The sequence below is a fragment of the Leptonotus elevatus genome, chromosome 6 (assembly GCF_054856555.1).
Source record: "Leptonotus elevatus isolate MCC_2025b chromosome 6, RoL_Lele_1.0, whole genome shotgun sequence".
Lineage (NCBI taxonomy): Eukaryota > Metazoa > Chordata > Actinopteri > Syngnathiformes > Syngnathidae > Leptonotus > Leptonotus elevatus.
Window position 1 is genome coordinate 8,943,624 of NC_141244.1, and position 14,651 is coordinate 8,958,274.

Consider the following 14,651-nt stretch of genomic DNA (forward strand, 5'->3'; position numbering starts at 1 on the left):
GTCGGACATGTTAACAGTCTTTGTGTCTTGCCACAACAGAAGGATGTATCCTCACTTGTTGGAAACATTTTGTGATTCTCATGGTTCCTGGTTTCAAGGCTGTCAGGCAGGTCTGTTGTGATGTGGCCTTCAGGGTCACCATTGAAACCATAGAGAAGATTCCTCAACTACCACATAAGTGAATGCTATTAGTCCATGTATGGTCGATTCGTACCACACCCCAGAACCCGAACAGCTGTAACACTTCCAGATGCACAGTAATAAACATACATAAAACTGCTGCATTCTTACATGGTTGTAATTTATTTGTATAGCTATACACACTGTTGATGTCATGGCAACATCGGTTGCTGTTCTAACCCAAATAAAATCAATAGTTTTACTGCTGTCACAAGTATACAAGCCAAATGGGTTCCCAATGTTAATAATCCTCACCTGTGTACTTCCATCTACACTTGAAAAAAATAGTAATATTTACTTGAAAAAAAAGCTAGTAAAGTTTTTTTCACTCAGAAATTTTAAGTAAGTATTAAAAGGAGCGTTTTGAGTACATTAAATGAAATAAAAATGCTACTCATTGGTTGAGAACCGAACCCACAACCTTCAGGTTGGGAGACAGCCACTCTACTGAGCCATGCTGCACCGGTTGTGTGTTAGTATATTGATGGTGTCAGGCGGAATCCTTGTACCTCCAAGAGACCATTGTCTCTTTTTTTGGACACACCAGCAATGCTGTATAGTGGCAAACGACAAGAGAGCAATGGCTCAGGTGGTAGAGTGGTTGTCTCCCAAGCTGAAGTTCATGAGTTTGTTCCTCAACGCTTGAGTATTTTTAATTTTTTTTAATAAACTGGTCAAATGTACTCAAAATGTACTCAGAATTTTTGAGTGAAAATAAACTTGAGTATTTAGTAAATAGTACTCTTTTTTTATTTACAGTGTACTTTGTGCTATTCAGAAACTATGCCTCTAATATATTTATAAAATGCATATTTTTTATCTATATCCTTGAACTCAGTTGCCCCATATGGGCCTGACCTCAGACCCCTTATATTTTAACCTCAAGCCTCCATTTTCAATTCTCCATCCTCCTCTCTTTGCCCCTAAACCTCAAGGAAGTGGCTTTGGGAGAAAGCCACACAAAAGCTTGGCACTATGTATTTTCTCACAAAATCTCCTCAAGCCTTTGTATATGAAAAAGTCATTCTCCTTTGTCTAATGCATACATGCATACCGGACACACACACACACACACACACACAATCTGTGTGCGCATAGTGTGTCTTCAAATTGAAACAACGTGTCAACAAAAAAGTTTTGCCGGTAGTAGCAGATGTATGGGTGCTAGTCATCTATAGAAGAATATTGAGATCAGAGGTGCTTCTCGGCTGCCTCAGTGCGGCTCACAGATGTTGTACATTTTTATTAGGAAAAACCCCTTGAGATGTATCATCTTGTTTTTGAGGGGGTCCCATCATACATTGCAAACATCAAAATAAAAGCCAAAAAGAACAAACCCAGGGAACAAAAAAGAAAAAGTAGAAGTCAGTAAACACAACGGGACATAAATAAAATACAGCCAATGGTACAACAAAATACAATCAAGAAACAAACAAAAAGGGCTTTATATATTGTACAGTAGCTTGTGAGAAAAAGGACCATCAATTAGAATCCTGAAAATTGATTCCATAGTTGACTTTATGTTAAACAATTAATATGCGTTTTATGAGTTTTAAATGACATTTCTGAGTCTAACTATACGCTGAAGTATTTGAACTGATGAATTTAATATAGATGACTGCCTTTATTACAAGTTAGAACAAATTTGCCGGTGACAATAAGCAAATAATACAATGGGTTTTTCAAGTAGATGTTTATTATATTATTATATAACTAAATGTTGCTGATAATCGAGATATATGGAGAAGAGAAGTGGTCTTAATGTTGAGCCTTGGGGCACCCCTTTATTTTAAATAAACAAATCAGGGTTTTTTTCTGTTATGAAGTTGAGCACTGAACCAAAGACTGCAGTTTAAGAAAGGCCTGGTTTGTCTTGAGGTAACTCATGACCAAAGAAATCTAACATTTTGGTTAGATTGGCAATGGTGGCACCTGTAAGAGCTTCACTATCTGCAGCAGAGAAAATATCTTGAATATAATTAATGAATATATCTTGAATTTATCTGAATTTGAGTACAGCAGTGGATGTATAATGCTTTGTGCTTGTTTTCATATAGAAAGTAGCTCACAGGTATCATCATAGATCATCAAGTCAATCATTTGTAGCTCGATCTTGAGTAAGTGTGCGTTCTTGCAACAATGACGGTAGCGTTTATTTGTAACATTCAACAAATGCAAAATGGCAGGAGTGTCACTCTATAGGAAGCTACAAAAGACTCCTAGAAAATAAGTACACATTTTCACCCAAATGAGGGGGCTGTCACCATGACATTCTACTGCCCTCTGCTGTCAACTGAAATTGATGTCAAAGTGCCCTCGGGCTTGCATTGCGAGTGACGTTTGCAATGCAGACGGGCAATGCTGAGACTGCTGTGCATTGGAGTGGAGATTTACTGACTTTTTATGCTCATCTGGTTGGCACCGCCTAATGTTGATGAGTGTCGATGTAACAATTGTTTCCTTATGTCCATTTTACAGGCCTCGCTCTCTAGTTTCATATTTTATGTGTTCTTATTTTGAGTGGGTATCATTATTTACAATTTGTATTCCAGACATTTTATGGGCATGCATGTATGTGCCACCTGCATAGAGTGAATGCTCAAGTAATAGTATCTGGCTTGATGAGTGAAATCGATACGTTGAGTCCTGATGCAGAAGCTCACAGAAGTTGTCACTTCATCTTGCTCGATAGATTTAATTTATTTTCAAATGTATTATTCCTCATATTTAGACACTTAAAATCACTGGATGGAAAAGAAGTGATCGCAATCACAGGAGGAAACTATGTTGACGTGCCTATTATGTTGACTTGTGACCATAAATACGATACCATCAAAGAGCGGGATTAGCAAGATGGCAACATGAAGTTTGTAAACGTGCAGTGTCAGATTTGATAGCGAGCACATATACTGTTCCACTGTAAAACTGGAAGTGGATTTGAAACCAGTGCAGCTGTCCCATTTCTATTTTACTCAACTCTTCTCTCACTCTCTTAATCGCCTCCCTCTCTCTCTCTTTCTCTGTTTTTCTATCCATCATCATGTGCAGTTTCAATGGTTTAAACTTTCCCATCCGTTTTCAATAGGCTCAACAACCTCAGGACCTTAAACGTGCTTGGCAGTCAGACTGTAAGCTTTTACTGCCAGCCTCTTATAACCACCAACCCTTCCGCCATTTGAAAGTCTGTCATTTTTTAGAGTAGTGAGGCAGCAGTAAATAAGCTCTCCGAATTACATGCTGGGAGTGGTGTGCGCGAAAGATCCCAAAATGCTTTGAATCGAGCTTAAATAATATTATAGATTGTACATAGTACTGTATTTTGCCTTGTGTTTAATTCCATCAAAGGGACATATGAGTACAAGGCATCCATCTCTGCATGACACGTCTTGGTTTTCTTATTGATCCATGGATTTAGATTCACAATGGCTCCCCAACTAAAGTGCATTCTTGGTTTAATCTTTTTCTTCTATATACATCAAAATAGTCCTGAGCACATAATAGAGCTGCGTCATGCTACTTTAGGAAATAGGATGTGAGAAAGTCAAGTATTTCTGAAGTAGAGAACCCAAGATGTATATCTGACTCTCAAGTTCATTCCAGGCAGTATCCTGGTTAGCTGTCAGCCTGTGATTTGTTTTACACCCCTGTTGAGGTTATGTTGCTCCCACAGATGAAATCACCGCAATCTCCTACTGACTCACAGCTGACCTGGCAAGACCTGAATTTTTTTAGATACACTGCTAGTGCGATGTTGTAAATGCACTCGCAAGCAAAGCACAACTCATGATTGCAGGCCTAAGAGCTTTCTCTCTTCTGTCACTTTCCTAGTTAATGAATCCAGTCTTAGCTCGAACCTCTAACCACAATTATACTTCTCATTGACAGAATGGAAACCCAGAGGCTGAGGAACTGTTTTACAGCCACTATGTCATCTGCAATGATACCCATGAGACTCTGCGCTTTGGCCAGGTGGACACAGATGAGAATGTGCTGCTGGCAAGCCTCCACAGCCACCAGTACAGCTGGAGATCCCACAAGTCTCCCCAGGTAACACAAACACACAAAAGCTGGGAAGTACCTGACACCTCAGAGCTCTGTGAATTTGCCCGTTTTTACAACTTCTACATGATGAATACAGTTTATAGAAAAAAAAAAGTTTAAAAATGTGTGTTATCTATATAATAGCATAGCATTTAATTGATACTGTGATACAACAACAAACTGGTCATTATTATTTAGGTATATAAAAGGTGTTTCCAGAGGCCTGGGCATTTGACAACATTTTTCTTCAATAACTATGATTCAAATGTTCAATCAATTAATTGAGTTTTTTTTGTAATATATGTATAGATTTTAGGGGGTGTCAGGCGATTACAAATTAAAATGAAAGATTATTTTGTTTTAATCGTAATTAATCGCATGACTTCAATAGTTAACTCACGATTAATCGCAAATTTTATATCTGTTTTAAATGTACAAAAAAAATATGTTTTTATTTTATTTTAAAGGTGCATGACGCAATGTTGACGTGTTAAAATAACCCACATGTTTTAAGAATTGTATAATGGACAGGAGGCACTACTGTGGCACAATGGCTTTTGCCCCTATTTTCCTGTAGAGTGAAATAATGATCGGGGATTCGGGACCGAAACTTTAAGCTTTCTCCCTGCCAGGCGCGTGCACGCGCTCAGTTTCGCTCCGCGGAAGCGTTGGGACGGTGGAAGTGTTTGAGAGTGTGTCGACGAGTCCGTTGTAAAAGACAAGTGTGTGCCACAGAGGATATAAAAGTGTCTCAAAATAATAATAAACCAATACTGCAGTGCGACCCTCCATCTCCCGGTGGCTCATTTTGTTCGACCATCGGCCAAAAGTTTTGCGACATGCAACGGCAGTTTTCCACAGAGGTGACTCTGACCGAGGAAAAAATCTCCCCTGCGGAGGTGACTGGCCGAGGGAAAAATCTCCCCCTCGACCATGGTCAGAATACCAAACAGGAAAGGCTAACATTGTCGAGTGTGCCAAAAAGGGCAAAACTGAAGTTGCACAAGCGTCGCGGGAGGACGTGGATCAATATTGGAGCAGCGTTAATATTGGAGGAGGTGGATAAAATTATGAAACGGGACCCACAGCTTGCTTTTTTCTTGCTAAGAAGGTAAGACCTCGTCATGAAAATGCGATAGGGTCTATTTATGATAAGCAATGTACAATACAACTACCACTAACTAACGTCTCGGCACTCTGGGCGCGTGCACGTCGCTGGCTTCCATTCCGCTTTTCACCAGAGGGGTCGCAAATCTGCAAAAAGTTGGTAACTTGCGTTCGGTGTCTTTAAGTTTTCATACTCTTGTTAACATAAAAGTTGAAAAAATGTTAAACTAATAGAAATATGATTTGAATATAATTTCATAATATTCATAAAATTTTGTTAAAATTAAAAAGATGTACGGTACTGTAAAAATCAAGTGTGATATTGATTTGTGTGTATGTTTTCTGCCACTAGATGGCATAAATAAATTTGTGAAATGTTGGCGACAACATTTTTCTTTTTCTATTAAGAGCTATCTAACCAGCTATCTAACCTAACATGAAGTAACTTTTGAGAAACTGCACATTTTTAAAATTGTAAAATACAACTTGACCCCAGTCTCCACAAATATATGCATTATTATTACATTTCTTACTGCTGAATTTTGACATGTCTGCTGTGTTGCGACCGGAATTGCCCCCGTCACTAATCGTGCGTTTAAAAAATTTGTGGCATTAAAGGAACTTTAAATGAACTCAAACTCAACACACTCATTTTTGACACCGCTAATAAATTAATTTTCTTTCACTCATGGATGTGGCACAGTTCTGTCGCAATGTTCTTAACAAATAGAGTGCACATCTTTGCATGTGGCACATGCAGTCAGCGCATTCCCAATCACAAACACAATAAATTATGTTCTTTAGAAAGCAAACTAGTTTGCTCTCTGTTTGCGTCAACCCTAACTACATTTAATTCTGCTTTCTGGTTTGTGTTTCCGCCATGAGGTATGACATCATACCATTGTGAGTTTACACAGTATGTTGACATCCATCCATCCATTTTTTTCGATACCGCTTGTTCTCATTAGTGTCGCGGGTGAACTGGAGCTTATCCCAACGGACTTTGGACAACGTGCGGGTAACATCTTGAATTGCCTGCCACTCAATCACAGGGCACACAAACAAACAACTATACACATTCACACCCGAAGACAATTTATAGTCTTCTAATAACCCAACATGCACATGTTTGGAATACTGTATGGAAAACCCACACAAGCAGAATTATTAGAACATGCAAACTCCGCACAGGAAGGCCCGAGCTGAGATTCAAACTCAGAAGCAGACATTTTCTAGTCAGGTCTTTCTTTTACATACATTGAGTTGGAACTCTTCACAGTAGGTGTCAAAATTGTGGTTTGACGTTGATCTGTTAATTTTGTGCTCTATAGCTTTTGACAATATAAACTCAAAAAGGTAAATACTGTTCCAAACAAAGCTGGTTTTCTAGTGTTTCTGTCCGTACCCAGACAGTGTTGGTAGAAAAAAAAAGATTGATGATATTTAACCCTTTGTGGTTTTGAGGTTGAGTGGAGGGTGGACTTGGCTGTTCAGAGCGTAAACGTGTGGGCTCGTTGAACACATGTACTCTACGACAAGTGTGAGAAAGTCAACCTTGAGTAAAGACATTGCTATAATTACTCACAGTAAGTCAAGTTGTATTAATCATTCACCCTGGTTAAACCGTGCTCTTACACCATTTCAAACACCCACTTGGGAACTTGCAATCTGGCATATTGGCACAGCAAACATCACGTATCATGTCTGAAGTGAGTCAAAATGACCTCTGTAGCTTCAAGATGTCTCAGAAGAAACATTGTCCAAATGATAAATAATGCGATTCCAAGATGCTTTTGTCATATGTTTTTTTTATCATGCGTTTGTGATACAGCATATTAAATATGTGTTCTCAAGACGACCATGATTTGTGAAAGTCGATAAATAAGTTAAGTGTGAGTCTGCCAAAACAATCAGCTAACTTATTAAGGCTGATGATAAATGTGTGCCCATATGTCCGCCTTAAGACACACTTAATTATTTTCAGGGTTACACAAATAATCAAACTGATAAAAGAAAGGCTTGCATTTCTTAAATGACTGCTTGGAGGTCTGTTTTTGTAGCTTTTGCAAATCGTTTCCCAACAGTCTTAATTGGTTGTGCTATTTTGCTTGCATCCCATGCTGCTTTGGAGAGTCTCTAAAACAAGTGAAGATGATAAGCCATTAATCTCCCCAAACATCCTCTGTCATCACTTTGCAGGAACTTGTGTAATGCAGTGCAGTGCAGTGTTACTTTCATTACTGTTCTTATGAAGTCATTTTAATAGGGAATGACCTTTGCACCTCATTCACTTCCAACTGTAGACAAATTCCCATATTTTGTTTATCTATCACCACCAGAATGCCACAAAATATGTTTGAATTTTGGAGCCATTGTGTAATGGCGTTGAGTTTTGCACTTTTTTTAAAGTGATCGTTTCCAAAGAAAAGGGCCAAAGTCGCTGATGCACTTTTCAGCTGTTTATTGACCGTCAGGAGAACAGTAAAACACAATGACTGAGCAGTCTTCCGCAGAAGCTGCGATCAACGCAGCTTTCACCAAGACACTAACACATGCACATACTCAATAACATGATAGCACTTCCTGGTACAGTGACTGTCAATTTCCCTACTGGTTTTAAACATATTGAGCATCTTGCCCATGCCCTTTTTCTGAACCAAGCTTTTTTCCATGTAGATTCTCTTCACCCCTCTTGTTCAAAGTTATTCTTCCTGTGCATGAGGGTTGGGTCCTTCAACCTTTCGTCATGGCTCTGGTATGATGTTTGTGTCCCAGCAGAAATGTCTCACAGGCACACACAAATGTGAACTCGGATTTTCTGCTGTAAAAATATAGGTCCCCTTCTCTTAAATTATCTATCTTCCCCTGAAGTTCCCTTGAGAACTCAATATGACAATGGGGGAATTGATGGGATTTTGGGGCAGAATGGAATGGATTAATCAAAGAAACTATAAAGTTTTCAAATCCACTGGAAAGAAGAGAGAAACTAATCCATCCAATCCTTAAATTATTCGCCTGAGAATGCCACAACATCCGCCGAGCATTCCGTGTTTCACTTACAATTTGAAATATGTGTAAAGTGAATTATGAACTTCAGTTCAGTAGTCAACTTGTGACTGTTGTGATGGTACGTTAAGTGATTACTTTGTTTTTGTAATCCCTTCATACTAACGTTTGTCGAGCAAAAAAAAAAAAGTGATCGAACGAATATGTGCAATATGAATTCACATGTCTAACGGAACGTATGGTGTTCCACAGGGTTCAATTCTGGGGCCTCTGCTGTTTTCATTGTATCTGCTCACCCCTGGGTTGCATGTTACGAAAACAGAGGTGGTTGTTTTAAAGTGCTCTACAAATATAGAGTTGAGTGATGGAAGTCAGTGTCCTCACTGCATGATTGGCAATGCCAAGTTGAGCATTTCTCGTCCAGCACTACTGGCTATCTAGTAAAACTAAAGGAATATTTCCTTAAGTTGTATGGAGATGTGGAATACAAGAATACAACGCTTTCTGAATTCAAGGTGAAAGAGAGCCAGATTCGATTCCCTGTTTGTTTTGTTCACCAATAAACCCTATACCTACATATGTCTTGAATATGAAAAAAGTCACATTTAAATGTCAATAAAGAAGGGTTTTGAGGAATGTGCGTAGGAAACTGGTGTTCAGTACCTCCAACAAGGTTAAGAACCACCTTAGAGTTTCCAACAGCCACATGCCTAAAAGTAAATTGAGGACACCCTGATTCTCCTCCATTGTTTTTTTTTTTTTTTAAATACAACTCATTCTGACTGATGCATTAAATAAATGCTCAGTTGATTTCTGCAGTTTCCCACACCTCAATTTTGAGACAAAATATCTACCACCTCTTGATGCCAAGGCAAGTAGAGCTTGGACAAGTGCAGTAGTGGTGGAAATGCAGTTTTATTAACAGTTCTCACCTAATCGATATACTTGTAAAGAGTTAGGAAAAATAGAAATTCATTGAAGTCGAAGAAGCAACTCGCTATGTGCTTGTGTTCAAGGAGGAACGTCTAGTGTTAACGTCTAAAAGTGAAGTGAGTAATGCGAGCAGTCAAACCCGACAACATTTTCAATAATGTTGACATACCTCTGGATATCTGTCACTTCTCTCCCAAGGAACGCACCAGCAGAGTGTTTTCTCAGTGGAACGCGAACCTTGACTCCGGTCACACTCCCTCTCAGTGCTCCGGTGTTTTTTTGTTTTCTTACCCCCCTGTTTCTTTTGCCAATCATAACCATAAATTTCATTACAAAGGATAAATGAGGCAGTCACGTTCTTCAGGTCGGCTGTTACCTGACCCTTACGCACAGCTACACAACGTGATCAAATGTGTCTTACAGTCTGGAGACTGTCAGCGCTGTCAGTTTTGCTAGTCAAACCCCTGCATGCCTTCACACCCCAGCATTTACCAACCAAAGCAATGTATATTTACTATAGACTATGAGCCATCTAGTGATTAACAGCATCCATTAAAAACTCATCATTGCGTTCTGCTGTACATACTTTTATATTTAGAAGCACGTAACGTCAATTCCTCTCAAACTCCACCCTGTTGTTTTTCAGGATTTTGGCGTGTGGTGTGGATAGTTGAAATATCTGACTACTCAGTACAGGAAGCAGCCTGGCTGATGAAAATCCTTGTGGTTCATGTGGTTAAGCTGGGAGAGGGGCGTAGAAAGCCCCCAGGATTTTGGACTTTTAAGTACCTACAAGGAATTATCAGAATTCGAATAAATAGTGATTTACTCCAGCGGCAGGCTTCTATGGTTGACTCCTTTGTAGTGATTGCTGCTCCGCAAAAGTCTAATAGTTGGAGTGTGAGCAATAGTGGTCATCGGTTCAATCCCCAGGCGGACATTATAGACCATTGTGGGAAAATGAGTGTTGGAGGTTCTTTGAGGAAAGGTCCTTCATCACAAACTGCTGAAGTGGAGCTGCTGCTTGGCTTAAAGATCAGACTGTGGTTGTACTGGGCAGCTTTCAGATGGGTTTAACTGTGGACATGATCAGGACCTACAAAAGATTATTGCTGTCTTTGAACTTTACCTAGAAATATTTTTGGGGGGCACAATAATGATCAATAACATTTTGAATGCAAGGTACAGTGGATATAGAAGGTGAACAGTTGCCTTGTTAAAAGAAAAAAGAAAACATTACGCCACATAATGCACTAAAACCGTGACTGATTATCACCAAAATGTATTTGCACATGGATATGCATGGCCCAATCATCAAAACTCGCAATAATTTGTATCATATTAACGTAAGCGTTGCCTCAGTCATATGAATATGCATATGAATGCAGCAACGTGATCATCTCACAACCCAAAGGTTGTGGGTTCGATCCCATGCCATTGTGACCACATCAAAAGCGCTTTGATGGCCTTGTAAGGTGGAAAAGCGCTATATAAATGGAGTACCATTCACCATATAGGCTGCTTTATGTTAGTATGTGAATCCCGAAGCAAAGTTGTTCCGGTCCACTATACTAAATTTCATGTAATTCAACGGCTTGGTGAAGTCCTGTCTCAATGAAAATGCAATCGATTTTCTGATTGCCACTTGCTTTTTTCTTCACCACTTGCCAAGGCCCTCTCGCCAAACCCGGCCGTCATGGCAACAAAAGTGGTACTTTGTTTTGGTTCTGCAGTACAGTGGAGCGAGGGGGAGCAAAACTTTAAAGTCATCTTTACTTTACAGTGTTAAACAATGTTTCTCATCTGTGCTTAAGTACTTATTAGGGATGAATCGTTTGTATATAATATTTCCAACATTGTAAAGTAGTAGTAGTGATTGATTGTACATTATTCTATACACATTTCTACATTTGTTCACCATCCAACCTTTTAAGAAAACAATCCCTTCCATTCCCCAGCGCCTTACCTCAATTTGTACAGCCAGAACTTCATGAAAAATACAATGAGGACAGTCAGTCTCCTTCAACACCACCACCCCCATTTTACTGTTTTATCTCAGTATTCTTAAATCCCTCTCATCACTCTAAATTCTATCAGCCCAATATTTACTTAGGAGGGTTGTTTTTCTCTCTCTGATTTGCTGCGAGATTGTATTATGACTCCATGGTGTATATCAGATGATCCATTGTTCTGTCATGGCTCCTAGTATATGTATATATGTTTATGTGTTGAAGTAATTCAACTCCCTCTGTAGTTTGTCCCACAGGAAGTGCTCTTTTTCTGACATGGGGAATTAATTCAATTATCATGTTGATGAGAGTTGAACTTTGAGAATCTATTTCCTTTGTAATTTTTTAAACATGTCAATCTGTTAGCATTTTAAAAATGAAAGGATGAAAATATTTGCTCTTCCCTGCCAAGTCCCTGGCCTTGAATCTACAACAAAGGGCTGTAACTGTGTTTGGGCAGCAAAACCATTTCTGGTCAAACTCCACATGACAAAAGTCCTGTTAATGACTCTGCTGCATTGTGACTCCAGATTTAAGCAATTGCGATCCATCTTCCAACAAGTTCCTCAAATCAAATTGGGCTATGATGTCAGCCACACAATAAAGTCTCCTACTGTGACTGAACTCTTTTGTTTTCACTTTTCTTTTTTGACAATCTTGTCATTGCTTATGAAACATTTTCAGTTGGGTTGAAATTATTTTTTTGTGTGTGACCTCAATGTATTTTCATTGACTTTTATTAAAGAAATACATGACAGACTAATTCAGGTAAGAATTAAATCTAGAAATTATCCAGGAAAAGCTGTCACTGGTCGACCCTCAAGTGAAAATTAAAAAAATAATAATAATAGTTCAACTTTCAAACACATTTTTAATTATCTGCCTGTGACTGATAAAATTTTTATTTTTTTTATTTTTTTGCAAGCTGTTTGCAATTTCAACCCACTGTTACAAAACAGTGGGACTTTGTAATGAAATAACCTCCCCTACACCAATATTCTCAGCCAATTATTAACTAAACTGGACAAAATTCCACAGGTAAAGAACTACTTTGAAGCAGCGGTTACGATCATGTTAGCGCAGGGATGTGTTAGCCATCGGGAATTTCAGGAAAACACCCTTATGGCTGACAATAATGTTCTATGCAGCCCCACTAGTCTAAATAAAGTATGGTTAATATTGCGTTAGTGGAATACTAGTTGAGCAGCAAAATCCAGCAGTTTTTATCAATATCAGAAGGCGGCCATTTTGCCACTTGCTGACGAGTGAAAATGACATCACAGTTGCTCAGGTCTCAGGTAACAACCAATCACAGTTCAGCTTCAGCATAAAGGTGAGCTATGATTGGCCGTTGCCTGAGCCCTGAGCAACTATGATGTCATCTTCAGTCGAGATTAAGTGGCAAAATGGATGAAAACTCCTGGATTTTGCTTCATAACTCATATTCCACAAATGCAATATTAATCAGAATTTCCTGTTTAGACTAGTGCGGTCAGATATAGCATATTTTTGTCAAGAAATATTTAAGGTTGACTTCCAACCCCTTTAACTTCTGAAATGTGCCACTTGTTTGATGCCTCGATGAAGTTATTGGCGGGAGTTGGAGGCGATGCCATTACTCATTACGATAATTGATTTTAATAATGTTGGTGAAACTCTCATTGAGCGTTGTTTTCCTCCATTTAATGCACTGTGAGTATTGAAAAAATCACCCCCAATTTTTGAAATCTCTTCTCACTTGTTTTGCTTATTGCCTGTGTTTGGTGCAAACACCTTCTTTGCCTGCGTGTCTTGGAACCCTGGAAGCTGGAGAGAAATCTTGTTTTGTCAGATAGTAGAAGCAATGGAGAGAAGAAGTATTGCAGCCAGATGTCCGCGCCACCATAGTTCCCTCGTGTTACACTGGTGAGCCCTGACTGCCCTGGCAAGGACAATGCCGGCTCTCGCTTTTCATTTACTGTCTTTTCCCCTCCTCCTGCCATTCAACATTGTGTTTCTCTTCCAGAGCACAATCATCCAAATTCTTTCATGTTCTTGTGAACCTGTTTCTAATTTGTTAGGTGGCTAGGCCAGCTAAGTGGTTTCAAAGTCATTTCACCAGGAAACACATGCCTCTGTTTTTTTTTTTTATATGTGGTCCCTATCATTTATAGACCAGAATATGAATCTGTATGAACTGAATTTATATCTTTTTTTTACAATTTACAATTTTTTTATTGTGGAAAATGTAATACTATGTACATACTTTATTTTTAATGTACTGTTAACAGTACAAATAAAGGTGGTCATAAAAAGAATACTAACCTGACTCAATGTTGTCAAAAACGACAACATGACACATAACAAGTACGTATGTAAAACACACATAACTACTACTACAACTCTGACAAAACAAAAACAACTTCTGCTGTAATTTTGGGGAAGTTCATGTTCAGCATCTCGGCATAGTTGTCGCTAATGACGTGTTTTGTTGTCAGTGTTGGTGGTATTGTACAGGGATGTTTTTATTGTAAATCTATTATTAGCATCGTGTAATCATTTTTTGCTCCGTTTCAATTTTGTATTTTGCTTGCAAAGATTAGTCAGAGGTTTAACCAACATGAAAATCTCTCTGAGTGGAAAAACAAGCTATTATAAATGGGAGAGAAAATGAAAAAATTTACCACAGTACCTGTGTATCTAGCCATAGCCATTAGAATTATTTAAATGGCACGAAAAAGAAACAAACTACTTGTGTACTAAGTCACACATTTCGAATGGGTACACCAAGGAAACCAACCGTAGCGAATGACAGAAATATTCTGAGCGCTGTTAAAGAAATACCCGAAAACAACTGTTGGTGACATCTGAGGGCAGAAGTTTAAATAATCAACTTGAAATAAAGTCTACACAAAAAAAGATGCAAATCACTCATTAGGAAAAAAAAAATCTAAAATATTATATGGACTGATAAAACAACTATTAACCTTTACCAAAGTTAGGGAAATGCAAACATTTGAAGAAAGAAATGATGTGCTCATGATTCAGATTCTGCAAACTCATATGTAATTTTTGGCTTGGCCTTGCATTGATGGGCTTGCTCATCGTCATTCATCATGTAACACATGATGGCAGCCGCTAAATGAACTCGGAACTCTACATGGCCATTTTGTCTGACAATTTAAGAAAAGATGCCAACTGAACTCTGATTGGGAGATCCTTCATCATGCAGCATGATAATGAATCAGTCCTTACAGACAGAAAAGAGTTCATGAGGGGCTAGAAGAAGAAGATTTGGACTTCTCCAGATTTGAACACTTTTGCACTTTCATTTTACTTGCTAAATAGGAGTAAAATAGTATATTTTTAATTGTAATCTTTTTGTATGTCGGTTGC

At 38.6% G+C, this 14,651-nt stretch overlaps 1 protein-coding gene across 3 annotated transcripts in view; it reads left to right on the forward strand.

The window, feature by feature from the left end:
- Positions 1 to 14,651, forward strand: part of vps13b (vacuolar protein sorting 13 homolog B) — a 337,674-nt gene that overhangs the window by 285,631 nt on the left and 37,392 nt on the right. For all 3 annotated transcript variants that reach the window (XM_086077615.1, XM_086077616.1, XM_086077614.1), the window contains exon 46: positions 4,066 to 4,227. In XM_086077615.1, the coding sequence (XP_085933741.1) occupies positions 4,066 to 4,227 (162 nt within the window). The remainder of the gene's footprint in view (positions 1 to 4,065; positions 4,228 to 14,651) is intronic.